This window comes from Ptychodera flava, chromosome 15 (assembly GCF_041260155.1).
Source record: "Ptychodera flava strain L36383 chromosome 15, AS_Pfla_20210202, whole genome shotgun sequence".
Lineage (NCBI taxonomy): Eukaryota > Metazoa > Hemichordata > Enteropneusta > Ptychoderidae > Ptychodera > Ptychodera flava.
Window position 1 is genome coordinate 11,090,513 of NC_091942.1, and position 23,617 is coordinate 11,114,129.

A 23,617-nucleotide genomic window follows, 5' to 3' on the forward strand; every position below is an offset into this window, starting at 1 on the left:
TGTTCAGCAAGGGGAAGTTTGTTTAAAATTACAAAGAGGAAAAATCAGTTACAAGTTATTAATATAGGTCATGACCAAAAATAACTAAATGGTTATAAATTTCTGCTTCTTTCTAGTGAGTAGCAAGGTAATCTTTTGTCAGATAAACAGGAAAACTTGTAGTTTTATGCCGAGTCAACATTTGGTTTCCTAATGGAAATTATACAAATATGGAAAGTAAACGATATGAAAAATGTGTGTGAAACAATACATACAGTAGAGATATATCTTTAATGTCAAATGACATTACTAATACAAACGAAGGTTACTAAGTGGACTGGCAAATACAGTTGTACATGTAACAGTCAACATGTGCAATGATAATAAGCCTTTGAGCACCACAGTCAATTATTTTGCCTTTATAAAATATACCCCTGTCAATTTTTGTCAGAGTTTTGCCAAAAGTTTGGTGAAAAACTGTAGCCAATGAAATGTGATGTCCCTTTGATCCAAAATTATCAAAAGAATTACAGAAAAATTCATAAAATTTGGTGAAATGTTGCTCTCAAATTTTGGTGAAAAAAATTACAGCAAAGGGTTAAAGGGCCAGTACATGTAGCTGTAACTTTTGATAATTTTGTCACTTTGTTTTGATGTCAATTAGTGTTTTGTTCTACTCCCCAAAGCATGCTGAGATACACAACTTATTCAGTTTGTCAACTCAGCTGCCTGTACATCGTAAACTTCATTGTTATTGTTGATGGGTGAATTTTAGTCCGGACTGCGTAGGGTTCCGATGTAACTATGCACTTTACATTGATACATGCTGTATAGGAAAGCTGGAGAGTAGGTTTTTCAACATGCTTTGGGGAGTGGAACAACAACTGGCAGCCGATACACAAAACAGAAATAGTGAAAAAAAATCACGAAATTTTAAAGTGCAGCTCAGCTGTTCCTTTAATAAGTAAAGGCAATTGTTCTGGTAGTGATCAAGAAATAAGTGTGATTAAAATAGCCTGCCTTGATACTTCTTTAGAGGAAAACTGTCATTCGATATATTTAATGAGAAACGAACATTCTAGTTATCGTCAGTTGTTGTAATTAGTGAAAGTGAATTCACTTCCAGTCGTCATCTGTCAAAATTACATTTATCATCATTGACATTAATATCCGGTTCCTGCCTTCAAGGCGACCAATCAGTCAGTGGTTCTACTCTGAAATAAAAAGGATTCTACAGTCTCAGTATGTCTAATGGATCATGTGATGGTGGTACAAACAAACCCACATGTACATGAAAATACATGGATTTCTATGCACATGTTTTTGTTTGTACCATGGTCTATTTAAATTCAGGGTTTGTCCCATTAAATCAAATTAGTGTGACGGTTTATTATAAGGGTGTTTTTAATGAAATCTTTCAAATGGTGACGTAAAGTGTACTCTTTAAGCTACTTTTGTGCCATGTATTACATGAACAGGTAATACACAAAATGTGTATTTAATTTCTACATGGGATATGTTACTTTGATAATAATGGAGGTCTTAGCCAAAGAAATTTTGAAGAATTTCAAACGTCCAATGTCAGAGACAAGAGAATCCATGAATATACAAAGGATATAATGTTACACATCAGTACAGAATTCTGCCATTTCTGCAGACATCTGATCAGTATTTTTGTGCCGTAGTGATAAGATCGTTCATTTTCTTTCATGGTTGGACATTAGCAAGTAATCAATGTATTATTGCCAAGCCGTTTAAATACATGTATAGTTTAAATGCATGTATAAGCTGAAAGATTGATTGTAATTGTCATTTTATGTCTTACAGAATTTGCATGAACTTACAGTGAAGTGGTTTGCTAATGGGGGTATAATGGCAAAGTTGTGTACAAGTGTGTGTTGAAGTGTATGCTCATGAATTTGTGACGAACTTTATTACATGTGTACATGTATCTCCCACTCTATCAAACCTTGCGTTTTCAAGTAATACTATGTGGTGTCTTGATGTTGGCCCGACTAAGTGGTAATGATACATGTAAGATGTGCTTTGGGAAAATTATAAAGAAAATTTGAAACCAGAATATGACTCTGAATCAGTGCTGTGGTTTAGTTCAACCAATGACTATATGAATTGACTGCAGGAAGTCGTTTTAGAAATCATGTACGTGTTCTGATTTAATCAGATATTTAGAACCTTTTCCCTCTTAAATGCTAATATTATAGCCCAGCCTATGTCATAACACCAACAGGAACATATGCTAACAAGGAATGCAAGTACGAGCTAGGTTGCTGAACGTACAGATGTTATGCTGTCACCGAAGTTATAAATTATTTTAGTATAAAAACAAAATTTAAAGTTAAGATTAAATATGTTGTCATTGCAAAGAACGTATTTTAATCACAAAACAATTGTAAGTTCCTTTAATCATGTATAGTATTCATAACAAGGAAACTGTTAACAAAAGTGCATGGCATGATATCTTGATATTCGTATTCAAGTCAAGCCTGTTTATTTTTCACATGGAGCTAAATTAAACTGAAGAACATGACACTTTAGTCATTATAGTGAGAGTAACAATTGATACAGACAGCTTGGTTCTTCAGGAAATTAATATCGTTTTGTACATGTACATATACTTCTGCTAAAAGAAATGTTCTCTGGTCTTCCAGATATAGACTGAATTTTAACTTTGCATATACATGTATACATGTACAATATGAAAGTTGTGTACTGCATGTAAAATATCTTGTGCAGGATTAGCAAAAGATCATATTTGATGTCAGAGACATATTTAACAGTCAGACTGATTATAAACATTTCACCAGTTAAATTAATCCCAAAAAGAATTACTGCCTTTGTTTTGAAGAAGAATGATAAAGTAGGTTTTAAAAATATCTTTGTCTATCATGAAGAGGTACATGTATGACTTGAAAATGAAGAACTGTTAAAGAGAGATCATTTCAGTAACATCGATGAGGCAAGTTTTCTCTAGATTTTTATTTCATATTAAATGTAATGAAATGTTCAGAAACATTCAGAAAAACGGAATGTTGTGTCTTTGATTAGAGACAAGAGAAAATTATAGTGATATTTCCTAAGTCAATTTGTTATAGTAATTAAAAGTGTTATTGATGAGATGATTTGATACAATTGACTAAATTGATTAGAGACAAGAGAAAATGATAGTGATACTTCCTAAGTCAATTTGTTATAGTATTAAATTAAAAGTGTAATTGATGAGATGATTTGATACAATTGACTAAATTAATGGCAGAGTGTTCTCACTGGGAAATGTACATGCACTCATGAATATGCTAATAAGGTCATATCATGTCATACGTGTATATACCATTAAGCGTACATACATAATCATATACAAACATACATAGTGTGCGTATATGTGTGTACATGTATTGTGTGTGTGTATACATGTATACACATAGACATAGAGAGACAGACAGAGACAGAGATAGACATACTTGTACACAAACACATACATGCATACATACATGTGAATTTGATACATTAAGAGATAATGTACAGGATATTTTGTATGACTTTGAAGCACATACTTGTGTATTGATGTAAATTGGTACACGGTAGTTGTATTGCAGAAATGGCAATCATTACACACATAGCTACATGTACTTATACACACACTTATAGGAATATCAGCCAGTTGGTAGTGTCTCAGGAAATAGTTACTACTGACGTAGAAGTAACCGTGTCCTCGAAAAAAAAAGTCTTCACTCTCAATACCTCCCTTTTCATCGTTTTTACACTTGAGGTAAAAAGGCTAACATAAGTAAACATACGTAACACAAAAGAAAATTGACTTCAGTTGCTGTGAATGGTTGAATGAAACAATTTGAGATAAATAGAGTTATTATTTGCCGTTCTCCCAAATCATTGAATGGGCAATGTGACTACTCTGTCGGTGATAATGCTCTTGTAGCATAGCAACAAAATAAAAGGTTTGTTTGAACATTTTTATCCATGTGCTTCAAATAAACTTCTACATAAATTTTTCTGACAGTTCCATCATCAAATGGTTTGATGATGATGATTATTAATGATTGAATTTTTTTCATGTCAAGTGAATGTAAATATATGTGAGGTATCCGCTGCTCACATTTATGAAGGTTGGGAGACTTATATGTCTTCATGCCTGTGTATGTAGATTTATATGTAAATTTTATCATGCATTTGACTCTATTCCGGTGTTTTGTGAGGTTTTCTATGACTGTTGAAGTCAAGGACTAGCCTCAAGGTCATCAGAAATGGTACAATTTGGCCTGTTTATGTGATTGTCAAGGTCACTGAAAGAAAATTATACGCCTTAATCACTTTAATTTTCACATGATTTGCATACCTTCCCCGAACAGGTACATCTATATGTGGCATTTGAGAATTTGTATTGTTTGACATTGATGGGAGACATGGTTCAGTGTTGTGCATCAATATCGCAGTGGTCTCATATCGATGTTACACAATTGTGTTTCAGAAAGTCTACATCAGACATTTCTCACCTGGGTTTTTGCCATGTGTAATTTCCAAACCATGAATACATTTGCAATTGAATACATTACTAATTGCAACAATGAAGAAATGTCTTTATGTTAATGAACCAAATGTTACAAAATTTACTGTCACTGAAATTTACACAGAAAAGTATGAGAGACTTACTCTTTTTTTCTGTGTTGTTTTTGTGAACACCTGAAAAATGACATTCCAACAGGTGCCCACTCTATATTCTATATGTAATCAAAGAGAGCATGCACAGACACTCTCCAGTGTCGTGTTTTGTGGAGGTGTGGGTGATCTATGACCTTTGACATATATGTGGGCTTTGTGACTTCACCATGGCAACAAACAGGCGCCAGTGACAATAGTGGTCTTTGGGTACTTTTGTTGTGCTGTAAGGCAATATTGCCTTTTCTTTTCTAGTGCAAGCATTCTACACCTAACAAAAACCAGCATCAGGCATTAGGTTGTAATGAAAGTAACAAATGAAAAAATGGGGAGAGGGTTCGATGTCAGGAGGCTAAGTGCAGTTAACAATGAAGATTAACTTCACAGTACTTTAGCTTCTCTCCAGGGTTAGTAAATAAATGCCAAATACTGTACTGCACGCTCACCAACCCATTCTTGCCACCCCAACTTCATGTACCCTTTGGCTATTGCTCATGTACATTTTAGTTTAAATAGTCACTCCAATTTGAAATGTGCGTGTATGGTTTATTGGCAAAAATGATTTACGAAGTCTGGGTACAGTCTGTGTACTGGACTATTGTTGCAATGCAGATAATGACAATATTTTGTCTTCATCTTGTATCTCATAAATTAGTGTTAACAAAATGGACAGACCGACAGCTTGCTCAAAGTTTTTTTTCATTGCATAGTGATTTGCTTCAATATCCAATCTTGTATCCTGTGTTGATTGTACACACCGTTTGATAATGTTACTATTATACATGTATGTTCTTGGAAATGGTAACATGGTTTTTTTCTTCTCTGAAAAGCCTGTCGGAGTACAAACATAAAAATATTTGTATTAACCTTTTCAAACAAGATGCAACTGTGAACGATACAGTTTTTGACAAACGATTCAAGATGAACACGAGGCATTTTAATGCAATAGCGCTGATCGCAAATGACGGCATTTTTCTCATTAATATGCATAAATAAATATTTCTCATTAATATGCATAAATAAATACGATGAAAATCAAAACCTGCTACATGTAGTGTTACAAAGCATACTAAAAGTAACACTAATACATATGAATTTATGGCTCAGACTGCAAGCTGTAAAAACAGTCGCGCATAAAACAACAAAATTTGCCTGAATTTTAGGCAACGTTGTCCAATATCGCGCACGTGCAGCTATATTTAGTAACAAACCTGAAATTGCGATCATGAAGCACATGCAGGTATATTGCTGGTAGAACAAGTATTTGACAAAGAGAATACAAATACTGGAAGACAGAGTCACAGTTAGTGGATCTTCAAGGAGATGACTTTTACTCAGTAAATGACAACGTATAATAGATGATTGTTTCGATGACCACTCATAACACACATGTCCCCTGAAAATATTCTATATTCTCTATTGTATATTCAATACATGTAACTGTTCTGTGTCAAGTACATGTATTGTTCCATTCTTCCTTGTATGAATAAACGACAGATACATCTTCTGTGTATACTTTTCTTGCACTCCAGTGAATAGCTTTTCTGAAATTTCCCATGGGGGCTGTAGTGTACTTTCCAATCCACAGTCAATTATCAGAACATGCTACAGTTTAATTACAGGAATGCATTTTGAAATTGCCTATTCACCATTTTAGGTTACTGGGGAACAGGCCGGCCCCACTTCCTGGCATTGCATCCAACACGCCACCGCCCCAAGACCTCATCCCCTACACGGGAAGGAAGTCCCAGCTGTCGAGTATCGGCAACGTACCACAGTACAATGACTACGGAGACCCCGGCAGATCTAGGCAGGTAGAGCAGAGACTCAGCATTGCTGAACAGTCCAACAGAGCTCTGCTGGAGGAGGTGGTCAGATTACAAGGTATGATCAAGGAGAGCGCCCTCTATCATTATTTTTGGTTTTTACTGACAGGTAAAAAGACACACAGAAAGAGTCAGAGAGCTTGATAATTATCATACAGACTTACAAGGACAAGAGAGGAACACAATATAAACAGACTTGTATATGTGTTTCACTACACTCTGATGCTGTGAGATGGCTTGATACGGCTGTTATCATGTGTTTTTTCTCATATGAATTAGCATAAGACCGAGTACTGTTTGAATCAGATTGGTGACACATAAGCACTTGCATGTGCGGATACATTGTTCAACACACAAACAACAGACAGGCAGTGGACAAATATACAAGTATGATACATTCTCAAACTTGTGTTATGTTGAGTATGCATGATGCTGTGCAGCGCATGCAACGTTCATGTAAATTTTAGTCACTGGCAGCATGATTATCAATGCAAAAAACTCTCCAAAAATATCTCTAACTTCTTAGCATCTGTTTACATCTCTTATGATTGATAGGAGATTTAAAACAGTCCCACCGCAGAACCGAAGATGCCCTGGCAGCGGAGAGACAGGGGCGTCAACACCTCACGGAAAACTTACGAGCCGCCAATGACCTCATCGGACAGCTGGGAGCGAGGCTCAAGAGAGCCGAGGAGAAAGTACAGGACGAGAGGGCGGCGGTTGGTGCTTTGGTGAACCACACAAAACAAGTTGAGCAGGCAGTCCTGGGAAGTCAACAAGAAATCTTGTCAAGAAGAGATCAGCAATTTGCAAAGTAAGACCTTTGGCTGTCTTGTGTCAGATTTTTCAACTCCATACTATCATCCTAACTGGTTGTTTTGCAGTTGTAATATCGACAGTAAATACAAAGAAAACTGGTCAAAAAGAAGTATACAACTTTTGATTTTATATTTTGTCACAAACAACAAAATCTGTTTCTTGAGAGAGCTCTAGGACCCTTGCAACCTGTTGATGGCAGACGGGAGTGGAGGGGATGGGGGGGGGGGGAAACAAGGAATCCCCACAAGCAACTTATCTTCTATTCTACTCAAGAAGAATTACTGCAAGACTTCTAGTTCTAGCGTAGTTGATTGATTCTCTTCTGAAATTTGTGTACAAATTGTGCAGTTTAGTCTTATCATACATCGATCACTACAGTTTAGAATCTACTGAACATTGTCACAGCTGCATCACCAATAATTTTCGTTCTCATCCAGGATTGCGGAATTACGGAATGACCTTGACGAAGCCAACAGAGCGCGAGACCAAATGGAAAGGGCTACGGCAACCCTGGTGGATGAAATTAGAACAATGAAGAGTAGAGTAGACACACAGCAAATAGAATATAATGGTGTTTTACATGAACTGAAAGAACGATCAAAAAGGCTAGAAGAAGATAACAGGCAAGCTGTAAGTCTGGTTTTCAAATTCTATTTTATTCAAGACAAATTTGCAAATATTTTTTCTCTTTTTAGAAACATTGATTTTTATAATTTAGAGAAGCTATGATTTCAGGCATAAAGATAAAAGTGAAGTACAGCCTTTCTGAATTTTAGGTAAAGTGGCTTACATGGCAGTGTTCATGGAGAAAAGTACGTTTGCTCATTTCAAATGTCTGAATTAGATGAGGTTAAATTCCTTTGTGAAAATAGTAGGGGGTTTCAAAAATTCAGCCAATGAGAACAAAAATTAGGGTTCCATGGATTTATCAGCGATGCCGTGCCAGTGCAATTTAGTATCGTGGGACAGAAACAAAGTCTAGTTCTTATTTTCATAAAAAATATAGAATTCATCTCTGAAATTAATGATGGTATTCTGTGTGTCATCACATGATGGATACTTTTGATAAAATAATTCCATAATTTTATTTGATCTAAAATTGTTTGGATAAGTTTATTGGGCAGTCGATTTTTCTTTTCCAAAATAGAAGAAAAATCTGTTTGTTAATTTGAGAAGGGAGATAATTTTGCTAAGTGTTGCCACTTGGGTGCGCTGTCCAGTGTACAACAAGTGCATGCAAGTGTCATTCTCAAAACCTTACTCTTTTCATGTATTAATTTTTGATCTCTTCGACCACGTTGGATTTACAGAAGGTAAGGGTGTTGCTCTGGACTGTCGACATTATCAAACATTGGCATTTTGCAAGTGCTTGTTCATGTGTTCTGATATTGTAGGGTCAATGTTTGTTGTCAGAAGGTACATGTACATGTTCCATGAATGTTTGCAGTCATCTTATGGTGTTTGAGCATGCATGCCACCCAGTGTGGGTAGGATATCTTCACAGATGAAGCACTGTCTTTGTCTTTCAGTCCAAATATACTTTAAAAAAACACCATGTCATCAGCAACTCTACAATAGAACACACAATTACTTCCTGTATTATCTGTCACTGACCTAAAATGATTGTAAAATATCAGTCGACAAAAAATAATAGAGGTAAAAATTACTGTATCACGTTGTTACTTTTACGCTAGGGACTTTAAATGTTTAACTGGCACACTTCCCTTTTTCCAAAGTGTGCAGGCAATATAATGTCATGACCTGATTGTCAGGTGTGTTTGTGAGTTCACATTTATCACTTTTTAAAAATTACGTTGTGCATGTCACAAAGTCCAGCACTGAAATCTTGGATACAATGTCAGGTTGTTTTCACAAATGGAAGTTTGCAAAAAAAATTTCCATATTTAATATAACCAAAACAAACTCACATAGACTAAATCAGTCTTAACCAAAACATACAAGGTAAATCTAAAAAAATTCTCAAAAACTTTTATAAAATTTTCATCTTAAAACGATTCACCAATTCTAGTTCTTTGCAGACTACAAGACCAATCTGGCATTACCATACATAAGATGACTGCAATGCATTTATTTTTTTCTCTGTTCTCTGTCACCTTGCTTGGGCTAACAGTCCATATTATGTCATGTGATGTCCATGTTTATTGGTTTGCTGTGTCTCTACTAATAGATTTATGAAACTAGAAAGACGCATGACAATCGAAATTTTGTGGATCAGGAGTTAGTACAACTTAAACTTCATATCAATAGTAGGTAAGCACAATGGGTTCTCTCAGGAAGTTATATGGACTTGTATGTATTGTGTCAAGGGAAGGCCAACCTAAGAAAACAAACCCTTTCCAGTCATGTTTAATGATGAAGTCTTTAGCTTCATTACCCTTTTGTGGGATCCAGTATGCTTTCTTACCTATAGGACTTGTGAACTCTTTGAGTTGATTTATGAATTTCTTGTTTATATCAGATTCAGTCAGCCGTATACTGATGTATGTAAGATTTGAAACTTTCCCAAGTTATAGCCAACTCTCTCAATTAAGTCAATACCGATAATGCATCAAGTTGGCTTGAAAGGCACACTGGGACGGTCCCTCTTTGTCAGACAAATTGGAATCTATAGTACTAGAAAATGCTACTTTCAATTTGCTAGAGACACTTCTCCAAAAGGAAACAAAAAAATGGAAGGAAGTGTTTAAAGTTGGTTTGTATTCCCTTGGCAAAAATATTTGTTATGTCATGATCAGAATGCAGAATGTACATCAAATCATGCTTAAAAGAATATAGGAAAATTCTCAAGTTATTCCTGTGAAACCTTGCGTAGATAAATATTTACACAGACTATGAATAACAAACACAATGATTGAGATGTTTGTATATCTGCATTTTGATCACATTTTATTTCACATCATGTACCTGAGCCATGCTGCATAGTATATGCACTTTGATTCCATTTTGTAAGTTATTATTTTTTTATCTGTACGCATGCTTGCCATATAAAACTGTCTGCCTCTGCAATGTCGTGCTCACACTAGATGGAATATCAACGCAAAAGTCACGAGACACAATCATCCACAGAGCAGGGAACTAACATGTTAAGATCACAAATTGAGTCCAGGTAGTGTAATGTAGCGTACACACAAAACTGGGGGTTGACTCCTGTACAGTCATAGGTCAACATCATTTGTGTAAGAGATTGTCGCACACAGTCATATACCCTGTCATCCACATACTGACAGACAGACCAATGCACATATGGAACAGACATGCACAAACAAGCAGTGTGCATACATACACTCATTGGAACCCCCATGTACACCAAGCAGATGGAAATGCATATTAGAACACATTTATCCATTTGAAGTTATCTCACAAAATAGCACATTTGCATCTTTTTCGTGTGGTGAGCTTTGCACGCGCTTCAATATTTTGTTACTCATCTCATGTGCATGCTGATGTTTTAACCACACTTGGTATTGCTTTTCGTTCTAAAATATTTGCTGTGAAATGTGCCATTTATGTTTTATTTGCATAGTGTGTATTTTGCCTCACAGAATTTTGGTTATTAAGTTGTCATCTTGTTGGAGTGGAATTAAGGTAGAACGCGCCTTGAAATTGAAAGACTTAAACTTTTGCCTTCCTGAAAGGAAACTTGAAATCATTCCCTTTTAAAATCAAGAATAAAAGTCTGGGGTTATCTTACAAAATTTAGTACAAGAGATATAAATTGCCCAACATTTAGCAATATTTTTAATTCAAAATGGCCGCCATCCCTGTGTTAACTCTATGGGGGAAAATTAAATGTTTGATTTTCACTCAAATAAGACAGTGAAAACTTTAATTACTCCATGAGCTTCACAATGAGGCCCCAAAAGTGGTAGCCCAAAAAAGTATTGTAAAAGTTTGAGAGTCGGAATATCTGTCCCCTAGGCGCATTCTACCTTAACTGGATGAAGAATAATAGTAGTTCAAGGACTAACAATTATCCATAGTACTAATTATAATTTTCTCATGCAGAGTGAATCAACAGGACTCTATTCATGAATTTGAAATGATACAAATTGATGCTTGTACACTAATACCCTATCTTACTGCCACTATAGTAATGTATCACTATGAGATTGTAAGTCAGTATCACTATGAGATTGTAAGTCAGTAATGGCTCCAACAAGAAACCTTCAGGCCTGCAAATTGAGCAGTATGTTGTAGGAGTCACTATAACATTTACTGATATGTGATATCTTGGTGGTTCACTCCAGACTGCACATAAATTCTTGCTGCATGTGTGTAGTGTTTCCCATTTGCTGTTTAGACAATACTGAATATTACAGAGAAGATTGTGTCTTCTAGTAAGCCTGTCAGAGTTCACAGAGCATGTCAATTATGTGTTTTGATGACTGAGGCTGGATCCAGTGTTTTCACCAACATCAAATGAAGTCCCTTCAATAATTTATGTAAATTCAGTGACCTGTAAATTTTACCACTGTTGTCTTCAATGTGTGTTTCTCACATTATTGTTGATATTGACTATTGACTAATTTCTGGACCATTGACTATCAGCATGTTACTTTTCTTGGGCAAGATTTTTCAAGTGATTAAATTTTACATGAGACAAAGCTATTGATAAACCTTTACTAATATCAATTAAACTTTGCAAATTTGATTAATGATATCTGATGTGTTCTCCTCAACATTATGGTAGAGTGGTGGTTGCAAGTGACTTCTTTTGATGGTAGTGCAAATACTGGGTTCATACCACTGTAAATCTCTCCGTGTTGCATGCCGTCATTGTGTATTTCTCCTGCATGACATGCATGATGCCCAAAGCTACTTGATGGATTTTCTTTTAGTTGTGCCTGTTTTGACCTGCCCCTGGGGTTGCTGCCACTTCCCAGTTTTGTCCAACTCCTTGTGACTAAGAAATAATATTTCCTGCCCTCTACAGGTTAGGAGAAATAAGAGATGCACTGATGGACATCAGAAATCGTGTACAGCAAGAAGAAGCTGAAAGAAGACAGAATGAAAATCAAGTTTACATAAAGTAAGCAATACAGGATAACCTGTCGACCAATAGGCCTAACCCGGAATTCGAATCGACCACGGTACAAACAAAGCCATATGCGCAAACGCGCATAGACGTAGGTGCATTTCCATACGCGTTAGTACACATGTTGGTTTGTTTGTACCGGTATCACGTGATTATTTGGGCGTACTGAGTCTGTAGAACGCATCGCATCCTTTTTATTCCGGAGTAGAACCATTATATTCAGAAAAACAAAAGCATGTGCCAGCTTGATCTGTTGGGGGCGCTGTTCAGTATTGAATCCATGTGGTGTTCAACGAGTGAGAAAGGAAAAAGCTGAGAGAAAATGGCATGTTATCACTATTTCATCTATCCGTGCTGTCTATTTTCCGCCATATGATGTATTTTAAAATATTTATCCTCTATATATATTTGTTTTTCAGAATGAATGACATGCAGTCTCAGATCCATGAACAGGGTCGGAAACGTGACGAGTCCATGCATGCATTAGATGTCATCCAGAGAGAAAGGGAGCATGCCGCTGACAATGAGAGGCTTAAAATGCAGGGAAAAATTGCTGAAATTGCTGAAGAAGTCAGCAAGAAAATATTACACAAGGAAATCAGGCTTAGAGAAGAGGCCCAACAAAAATTTGCAAACATAGAAAAGGTAAAGAGATGTAAAATTGAGATGGTGTTTGGACATGGTGTTAAGAGACCTTAAAAGTGTATACTCCCAACTTATGCTAAAACTAATTTTTGAAAACGATTTTCTTGTAGTTGAACTTGAGAAGATATCAGTTCTTGATTTTTGAATTTCAGATTATGAACACTAGCAATCAGTGTGCTTCTTTCCTCTGTACCACACAGATGCTAAAAAACAATAGATCTTCTGACCATCAGGTCATTTTTCTTTACGTTTGCATGTATAATTTGTTAGAAATGTTGACAGAATGTTTTGCATATTTACTTTTTTATGTCTGTCTTTGGTAGTATTTACATGCAGAACAGGCTGCTAGAATTGCACATGAACAAGCTATGAGGGAAGAGAATGAGAAACGATGGAATGCTCTTCAGAGACTGACAGAAGATGAAGTGCTGAATGTCAGGGAGGGACATCGGGTAAGAACATTATCAGCTGATGTTTCAGGATTTTTTTTTAATGTACGCCCAAGACAAATGAACATATTCTGTTAACAAAAAACTCAATAGTGACCAAATTTATACCTTTTCCAGCAGATTTTAACTTACAAGAAGTGCTTTTACGTATTAATGATTTGGTGTTTTGACATCATTTATAGAGCTTTTCCTTTAGGCCACAAGATTACCTCAGAATATTTATCACATCCCCAGATGAGAAAATAAATTAAGAAAAAATGCAAAAATTTTTTTAGAAGGAATGCAAATGTTGATAAGTTGTAAAATGGTTCATCATTCTATACTTGTTTTCTCGTGCTGTCTTTTCTCATTCTTCTGATTTCATCATAACCGTGAGTGTTCGTCTTTCACATTTCAGATTGACAAACATAAACAGGTTGATGGTTTGAATAAAACAAACGATGCCATAGAGACTTTAGAAAAACAACAAGCTGAAACAAAGAAACAGCTGGAGCAAGTCATGAAAGCAGAAATCAAATCAAGGTAAAACAAACTAAATATTCCATGCGATGAAACCAGTGATATTCACAGTTGGTTTCACAGATCAATTTAATGTGTGAGACCCAGCAACCTGTATTTAAATCTTCGTTTTTCATACTCATAAGGATTTTGAAATTTCTCCATGTTAGGGGACTGGTTTGTGGGATAAACTTTTCTTCCAATAAGTTGTTGATATTCTTGGGAAATTCGAGACGAGATACAGCTCTGTATAAATAAATGCTAAATTTGGAGATATGATATCACTGCAGATAGTCATACTCATAGTGCTGCTGTGCATGTATAGTGTAGTATTTCAAATATTTTACAAAAATGCTACAAAATTAACATAGTCAATCTAGTTGAAGGTATGTGAAGCAAGAGTTTCCTATACTACACTAAGTTGTTATGACTTTCCTACAGGCAACTTCAAGACAAACAGATAGAAGACAAGATAGAGGATGTGCAAGAGAAGCTAGGAGTTGCCATTTCCACATTACAGCAAGCAATAGGTGGAATCAATGCACAAGTTGGTGATACGGCTCAGGTGGTAAGTCATTCCATTCACTCATGTCACTGTGATGCAACTATTCTGCCCAGCTGTATGAAAATCTTTGGTCAGAGTGAGGGTCAGTGGATACTCACAGCCTTTCTTGTCATCATCAGTAAAATGTGGCAGTCATGGATGATGTATGTAGCTAGAGGCTCCTCAGTTAACCCTTTCATGGCTATGGTTTGACCCAAATCAATTGTTATGAACAATTTTGGATCTGTTTACAGGAAATTGGGGATAAAAACTCTTGTTATTCATATCCAAAAGTTTATTCCACTAAATCATTACTTGTTCTAAGCCTTTCAAATTGTTCTTGGATTTCATAACGAGTAAAATGAAATTTTGAACCAAATACATAATGAAAATATTGATACAAAAGAAGCTTTCAATTTTGAGACTACTTAACAAATATGAGGACTAGTGTGAAGGAAATCTATGGTGTTTATATTTAAAGTAATGCTTTTGCAGATGTCATCATTATATACATACTAGTACCATGTAAGTCTTACACATGTATCCAAGAGAGAGCAGTGCATGGTCTGGATACATGAACTTAACATGTGAGAAATTACATATCTTGTGAACAAGCAAGGAGAGACGATTTAGTTGTCCACCAGATTAAAAAAAGTCAGCTAGTTAGTTACAGTGCTTTGTCAGCATGCATTAACAGAGGGGCAAGATTGCTAACTTGCTTATCAATTGTACCTATGGTACAATTTCAAACTATTTACAATAAACAGAATGATTTTCTTTGTATTTTATAACTAAAATTGTACTGCAATTGCTTGTAGGCACAAGAACAGATGAAAGCTCTTCTTGACGAGCATAATCAGACAGGTCTACGCGGTCTGGCAGATCTTGACGCCAGGGTGATGGCTCTCAATGCTAAAGTTGCCAAACAAGAAGAACAGCTGGATAAGAAACTGTCTGAGGTGAGTAGTATCCTCATTGGTCAAGTCACCTCATCTATGTCTTGACTGATGTGTTCTTGTGTCTTGAAATTCAATGTGCAAGTTGAGTTTCTGTTACTTAATGTACTGAATGGATCCATCTGTAAAATTGTTGAATTTGTGTTAATCAGTATCCAGTGATTGAGAGTGCTTATTTTCTCTCAGCTACTAGCATCTTCATCTGTTTCTTGTCAGTATTCACAGTTTGCATATCATTGCAATCGTGAGTGAGCTCAGTAAGATATTTGACATGTAGAAGATGTGTTTATTGTCACCTTTGTGTAAACATCTAAAAAACATGAATCACAGGGTCTTAGATCAGTGGATTAGTATTGAAATTTGTCAATGTCCTTTTGTATGTCGACACTGCATTATGACCTGGTAAAAGTTGTCAGTTTAAGAAACTAGCTTACTTGACAAACTGGTTAAATATTTATTGAGATGTATCCCAATCTTTCAAGTTCAGTGAACCTGTATGTCTTTATAGTAGCAATATATGCATGTATGTGACAATGATCTGAGTGTTTACAATTTAAAAAATCCTCTTCCATCTTCTCACATGTTCTTAAGAAACATAGTGCTTTTGTTTGCTTTACAAGTGTGCTTATCAGTGTGATTTCTGTAATTAATAATCATTTATATCACAAAAGTTGCTTTGGCGGGTTCTTGCTACCGGACAGTAGAAAAGGCAGGGCCAAGCAATAACCTCACACAAATCATGTAGTGTATTGTTATTCATATTTTTGTGTACTAATTAACCCACAAATTCAATATTTTTTTCTTGTCTTGTCCTGTTCACTTCTTCTTCTGCTTTGGAAATATATGCGACCTGTTTTGATTTACTGCCAAAACTTTCGACTTAAACTTCATCCAATCGTTGACTGACAATGTCATGTCGCATCAACTACAGGCACTGGGGGTATACATTATTTTTATTGACCTAAATGTTTACCATAGATATAGTGTAGTGAAAAGTAACTAAATTTCACTGATTATAAAACGTAATAGTCCCACATCTCCATCACATCTCTATTGATCATCATCCAGTATTCATATTGAGTAAATGTAGACAGCTATAGAGGAAGAGTTTGACCCACTACGGTAGCCACACAATCAGAAACATTGTTGTATAATATAATGTTTTTAATTTCATAGAGTAAAAATAGTCAAGTATGAACAGTGGTAGGAGTACATGTAGTTCCGTATCTACATTATTATAGATCATTGTCTACAGTATTATAGATCATTGTCATTCCCTATCTACAGTATTATAGATCATTGTCATTCCCTATCTCCATTGAATGAAACAACCTGTACCTGCAGGCTATAGAGGTATAGTTAGACATATCATTGTAGTTACAGCCATATCACCTCATATTAAGTATAGTTGGACATATCATTATAGTCACATGATCAGCAACCATTTCACCTCACATCATCAATGTGTACAGGAGTATCTTGAATTTTAACACTTTTATCCATCCATAGTAACAGACAACAACAGGGGTGTACTGAAACTTCTGACTTATGCCATGATTCCCATGCTTCCATTTGTTACATTATCCTGGAATATCATTCCGTTATCTGTCATTTACAAAGTCAAAGTACCATGCATTTATCAATTCAGTGGTAGCGTGGTCTGATGAACTGATAGTACCAATCAAGAATCTCAAATACAGATATTAAACAGTAACTTCTGCTGTTGGCAAATCTAAACCGTCCTGGATTCAGTCCCCTTGGTCATAGAAATTAGGTTGTCTTAGGGTGTCTTACAGTACCCCCTGGATATTCCTATATGTGACAGACCTCCCAATCCCAGTGTTGTTCGGAACATCCCAATATAGCTCCACTTGTTTGTCATTAGAGCCGCAACACATACCATGGACCCAACTGGCCTTTCTATCCAAACCTGACTCGACAAAAGTCTGGGCTCCCAGTTTGATGAAATTGGGTCAATATACCCATATCCACTTCAACCTACACAATACAGTTTGAACCTATGTCTGTCACAGTTTTCAGGCTTGTCATCCAGTGCGTTTGCTAATGGGAACCACCAGACTAATTATCATGTCGAACTAAGCCACCAAATTAACGTAATGAGTCCAATAAAATAATTTAAAACGTTCTATTTGTTTTGGGATCAAGTGTGTGAATCCCAAGGTATTATGGGAAGATAAATAATGAGAACGTACCTTCCTTTGTCAGTAATTTTTGCCTCATGTCTTCTGTAATGTCCTACCATCACATTGTAACCGTCACTGAATTTTTTCATGTGTTCATCAGTGTTTTTGTTAGGCAGCAAACAGGAATATTTAATTCACCCATGTATTCTTTAACATTTTCACCATTTTTTTTCCATCTTCACGCTTTCACACGGACAGACATTGGATGCTCTCAAAGAGGAGAGGGTAATACTTTCAGATTATTCATCAAACAATCGTTGATTCTCATATTTTTCATTCCATGTAGTGCACCTACACATATAAATATCAGATTCAGTAATTTAATGTATTATATAGGCACCTAGCACCCATGTTTTACAAGAACACAGCTTAGTTCTACCCTGACAATAAATTTATTTTGGCAACCTACATGCGCCAAAGCTGCCATACTACTCTCGGTCAGGTTCCAAGCGAAATCACAAGGCTGTCTTTGTTATACATAATTTTGACTTGTGTGAAGGATCAGACGTACGTGTACTAGGTCAGTACAACATTAACAACATGTACATTAATGACACCTATAGTGGAGGAAATTACATCATTAAGTGGCACTACAGCCTAAGAAATAGCATCATTAAGAGGCATAACATTCCAACAAGCAGATAAGAAGAATACCATGAGCCTGTAATTGACAATTCATTATACTCTTCCATTCCCAGGATACATAAAGTAGCAACATTCTAACTGAAGTAGTAATGCGCCTCGAAATTGAAAGAGTTAAACATTTGCTCAAAGTTGCCACAATGAACCTTTCAGCCGTTCTCTTACCGAATCAAGATTGAAATCAGGGGTCACTGTGCAAATTTGGTACTAGACAAAATATTACCTAACATTTACCGATATTTGACATTCAAAATGGCTACCATCCCTGTGTTAATTCTATTGATAAAAGTAAAATTTTCGATTTTTGAAAAAACTAAGATGGTGAAACCTTTTCCTATTCCAAGAGCTTCAAAATGAGCTCCAACAAGAGGGAGACCAGAAAAACATTCTTAAAAAATTGGAAAGCCCAAATATTCTATCCTTGAGGTACAGGCCACTTCAATATGTATCAGTCCTGAATATGACAGAGATACTGGAGATCTATTTTGATAAAAACTGGATTAGTTGTAACTTTTGATATATTTTGTAGTATCTTTGTTCTGTTTGTAAGAAATAGTTTATTGTTCTACTCCAAAAATAATTTGGAAGTGCCAGGTGCTCAGCTTGCCTGAATGCATGTAGTGTGCAGTGTTTTTGTTGACAACTGAATTCTGGTCCGGACTAGAATTAATTCTTAAACCATGACACTGCACACACAGAGTGCACATGGTATATTGTTTCAGCATGGTTTCTACTCAGGATCTATATTTGTAGAACAAGAAAAGATGAAACTACATGTACTATCAAAAGTTACAGCTATTGTCTCTTGGAGCACTTTGAAAGTAACCTCTGAAATTATTTTAATACTTCACTGCTTCCCTCTCCACAACAATGCTACATCACAATATTTCTCGCCCAGTGCAAATAATTGGTATTAAGTTGCCTGATGGGGACTTGCCAACATGCCCCTCAAAATTTGCCTCACTTCAACCCACCATCTGTAAGAGTCACATGTTTTGAGATTTTTTGTGCCATTGCTTTGTGAAAATTTCACAAATTATCATTGATGCAATCCTCTTTTTTCATCTGCTCTCTAATGCTGCACTTTAGGAAAGCAAAAAGGTATTTTTGAATATTTTATGTGTTGTTATTGTCAGTACTGTGTTATCAGAGAGTGATTTGTACGCTTTAGATATGTTAGGTGCAAGTTTTAGCATCAAAATCATGACCAGAATGCATCAGATGTTATATTATAAATTATCAGATATATATTATATTTGTGAATGTGTGTACTGCTGTAACCTTTTCATTACCATGCTTTGGCCCCAATCCATTGTTATCAATGGTGATTTTGGACCTGTTTACAAGGAATTGGCGAGAACAGGCTAAGTTCACCTCCTGGAAACCTCAAAGGTTGAACATCTTCAGATATTGCTGTATTGCCATTCAGAAATTGGTTGGTGTGAGCTGTATTTGAATAGCGCCACCAACGTTGAAATGTTGTTTCCATTTTACATGAAGTGAGTTTTCAAACTGCAAATATATCAGTGAAGCAGATTTTTGATATGCAGTATGTACATTACAGGGTCAAATGAACTCAAACAGTAACTGCAAGTGTTTACATGTCATTGTGAAACAACGTGGTCATATGTAGAAATGGAACATAACCTTTTCACCACCGTTGTGTTAACCAGTCCCTTTGTTTTCTGCAGTAAAGTTGGACCTCTAAAGAGGGATATTGGGTGAAAGGGTTGAAATTCAATCTAATCACTCTGAAGCGTCTCTTAATCTGAATGTCTTACAAAGAGAATAGCATTGCTGACCAAATTGTGCTTGCATGCTACACACCCTGCATTATGTTATCATTTGTAGACATTTCTGTAAAGGACTTCTCTAACCACATTCCTTTTATTGCAATGCGTTCAACCAATCAATCTATCTTCACAGATTTTAGTATAATTGCTGTCAACGTCTCACGCATCAAATTGCACACAATATATCCCTTTTGTCTCCTGATTCCATTTACAGTGTTCAGTATGATGAAAGGGATTAGTTAACAGTAATGTGTTGTAAATAGTTTTGACTTATAAATCATGAATTCTGTTCACAGAGACCAGCCAGCATGAAGGTGAAATAGCACTTGTATTTTGTCCTTCATGATCTTCAGTTTAAAATTGTTATGTCTTTTTTTAAATCAGAACTTGAAGAAAAAGACAGAATCACAGTCACAGTTGCTTGATGACTTTGGTGATTGGAGGGACAGTACTGACAAGATATTACTGGACTTGAAGGAGAGAATGGACGACATTGGTCCAGAGGTTAGAAATTATTCCAATCGCAATATGGCTTTGTTGTGTTATGACTTTTATCTATCTCTTCCATGGTATAAAGTGGTGGAAAATATTTTCACCGGACACATTTACAATCATGCAAACTATCAGAATAAAACTATTGTTAGTTGTTGAAAAGTCCATTTGTTAGTTTAGGAAGTGTACGGTTGGTAGTGTTGTTTATCATACAAAACTATAAAATTAAAGTGTTTGGATCACTTTACACTGTATGCTGTTCCAGCATTTACAGGTATATCACATCCATGGCCAGAAGTCGGGATTTTTTCATTTTAGACATTTTTACATTTTAGTAGTGCATGTTTGACATGTTAGGTCGGAACTAACGTGACCAAAAAAGCCAAACTTGCAAACCTATCGTGTATCGTGCAGACCTAACGTGTAAGAACCTATCGTGTCTAAAATGTCTAACGTGTATGTCATTTTAGACTCTCAACATGGGTCAAAATCTATCATGCCAATCGTGCAAACTTATCGTGTAACGTGCAGACCTAACGTGTACGGACCTAACGTGTCTAAAATGTCTAACGTGTATATCATGACTGTACCATTCAACTTATCTGGAGTCCCTAAAATGACATGCACGTTAGACATTTTAGACACGTTAGATCCGTACACGTTAGGTATGCACGATACACGATAGGTTTGCATGATTGCCATGATAGCTCTTGACTCATTTTGAGACCCTCATTGGACATGCACGTTAGACATTTTAGACACGTTAGGTCCGTACACGTAAGGTCTGCACAATACAAGATAGGTTTGCACGATTGGCATGATAGCTTTTGACTCGTGGACGACCTAAAATTACATACACGTTAGACATTTTAGACACGTTAGCTCCGTAAATCTTAGGTCGGCACCTTATACGATATGTCTCAAGATTAACGTGATGGCCTACAAACACGGTAAGGTCTAACTCTATCATGCCAATCGTGCAAACCTATCTTGTATCGTGCAGACCTAACGTGTACGGACCTAACGTGTCTAAAATGTCTAACGTGCATGTCATTTTAGGTTCTCAACATTGGTCAAAATCTATCATGCCAATCGTGCAAACCTATCGTGTATCGTGCACACCTAACGTGTACGGACCTAACGTGTCTAAAATGTCTAACGTGCATGTCATTTTAGGTTCTCAACATGGGTCAAAATCTATTATGCCATGGATGTAAAAAATATTTTTTACATCCATGATTATGCCAATCGTGCAAACCTATCGTGTATCGTGCAAACCTAACCTAACGTGGTCAGCACCTTACACGATAAGTTTGCACGATTGGCATGATAGATTTTGACTCGTGGACAACCTAAAATTACATACACGTTAGACATTTTAGACACGTTAGCTCCGTAAATCTTAGGTCGGCACCTTATACGATATGTCTCAAGATTAACCTGATGGCCTACAAACACGGTAAGGTCTAACTCTATCATGCCAATTGTGCAAACCTATCTTGTATCGTGCAGACCTAACGTGTACGGACCTAACGTGTCTAAAATGTCTAACGTGCATGTCATTTTAGGTTCTCAACATTGGTCAAAATCTATCATGCCAATCGTGCAAACCTATCGTGTATCGTGCAAACCTAACGTGTACGGACCTAACGTGTCTAAAATGTCTAACGTGCATGTCATTTTAGGTTCTCAACATTGGTCAAAATCTATCATGCCAATCGTGCAAACCTATCGTGTATCGTGCACACCTAACGTGTACGGACCTAACGCGTCTAAAATGTCTAACGTGCATGTCATTTTAGGTTCTCAACATGGGTCAAAATCTATTATGCCATGGATGTAAAAAATATTTTTTACATCCATGATTATGCCAATCGTGCAAACCTATCGTGTATCGTGCAAACCTAACCTAACGTGGTCAGCACCTTACACGATAAGTTTGCACGATTGGCATGATAGATTTTGACTCGTGGACAACCTAAAATTACATACACGTTAGACATTTTAGACACGTTAGCTCTGTAAATCTTAGGTCGGCACCTTATACGATATGTCTTAAGATTAAGGTGATGGCCTACAAACAATGTAAGTTCTAACTCTATCATGCCAATCGTGCAAACCTATCTTGTATCGTGCAGACCTAACGTGTACGGACCTAACGTGTCTAAAATGTCTAACGTGCATGTCATTTTAGGTTCTCAACATTGGTCAAAATCTATCATGCCAATCGTGCAAACCTATCGTGTATCGTGCAAACCTAACGTGTACGGACCTAACGTGTCTAAAATGTCTAACGTGCATGTCATTTTAGGTTCTCAACATTGGTCAAAATCTATCATGCCAATCGTGCAAACCTATCGTGTATCGTGCAAACCTAACGTGTACGGACCTAACGTGTCTAAAATGTCTAACGTGCATGTCATTTTAGGTTCTCAACATGGGTCAAAATCTATTATGCCATGGATGTAAAAAATATTTTTTACATCCATGATTATGCCAATCGTGCAAACCTATCGTGTATCGTGCAAACCTAACCTAACGTGGTCAGCACGTTACACGATAAGTTTGCACGATTGGCATGATAGATTTTGACTCATGGACAACCTAAAATGACATACACGTTAGACATTTTAGACACGTTAGCTCCGTAAATCTTAGGTCGGCACCTTATACGATATGTCTCAAGATTAACGTGATGGCCTACAAACACGGTAAGATCTAACTCTATCATGCCAATCGTGCAAACCTATCTTGTATCGTGCAGACCTAACGTGTACGGACCTAACGTGTCTAAAATGTCTAACGTGCATGTCATTTTAGGTTCTCAACATGGGTCAAAATCTATCATGCCAATCGTGCAAACCTATCGTGTAACGTGCCGACCTAACGTGTACGGACCTAACGTGTCTAAAATGTCTAACGTGCATGTCATTTTAGGTTCTCAACATGAGTCAAAATCTATTATGCCAATCGTGCAATCCTATCGTGTAACGTGTTGACCTAACGTGTACGGACCTAACGT

At 36.4% G+C, this 23,617-nt stretch overlaps 1 protein-coding gene across 5 annotated transcripts in view; it reads left to right on the forward strand.

The window, feature by feature from the left end:
• The window catches only part of LOC139151146 (coiled-coil domain-containing protein 154-like), a 65,408-nt gene that overhangs the window by 28,507 nt on the left and 13,284 nt on the right, over positions 1–23,617 (forward strand). For 3 of the 5 annotated variants that reach the window (XM_070723707.1, XM_070723710.1, XM_070723706.1), the window contains exons 2-13: positions 6,329–6,555; positions 7,053–7,311; positions 7,754–7,946; positions 9,505–9,587; positions 12,271–12,366; positions 12,792–13,017; positions 13,341–13,469; positions 13,864–13,988; positions 14,406–14,532; positions 15,327–15,467; positions 17,867–17,893; positions 20,488–20,607. In XM_070723707.1, the coding sequence (XP_070579808.1) occupies positions 6,329–6,555; positions 7,053–7,311; positions 7,754–7,946; positions 9,505–9,587; positions 12,271–12,366; positions 12,792–13,017; positions 13,341–13,469; positions 13,864–13,988; positions 14,406–14,532; positions 15,327–15,467; positions 17,867–17,893; positions 20,488–20,607 (1,753 nt within the window). The remainder of the gene's footprint in view (positions 1–6,328; positions 6,556–7,052; positions 7,312–7,753; positions 7,947–9,504; positions 9,588–12,270; positions 12,367–12,791; positions 13,018–13,340; positions 13,470–13,863; positions 13,989–14,405; positions 14,533–15,326; positions 15,468–17,866; positions 17,894–20,487; positions 20,608–23,617) is intronic. The other 2 variants (XM_070723709.1, XM_070723708.1) reach the window with 1 other exon arrangement.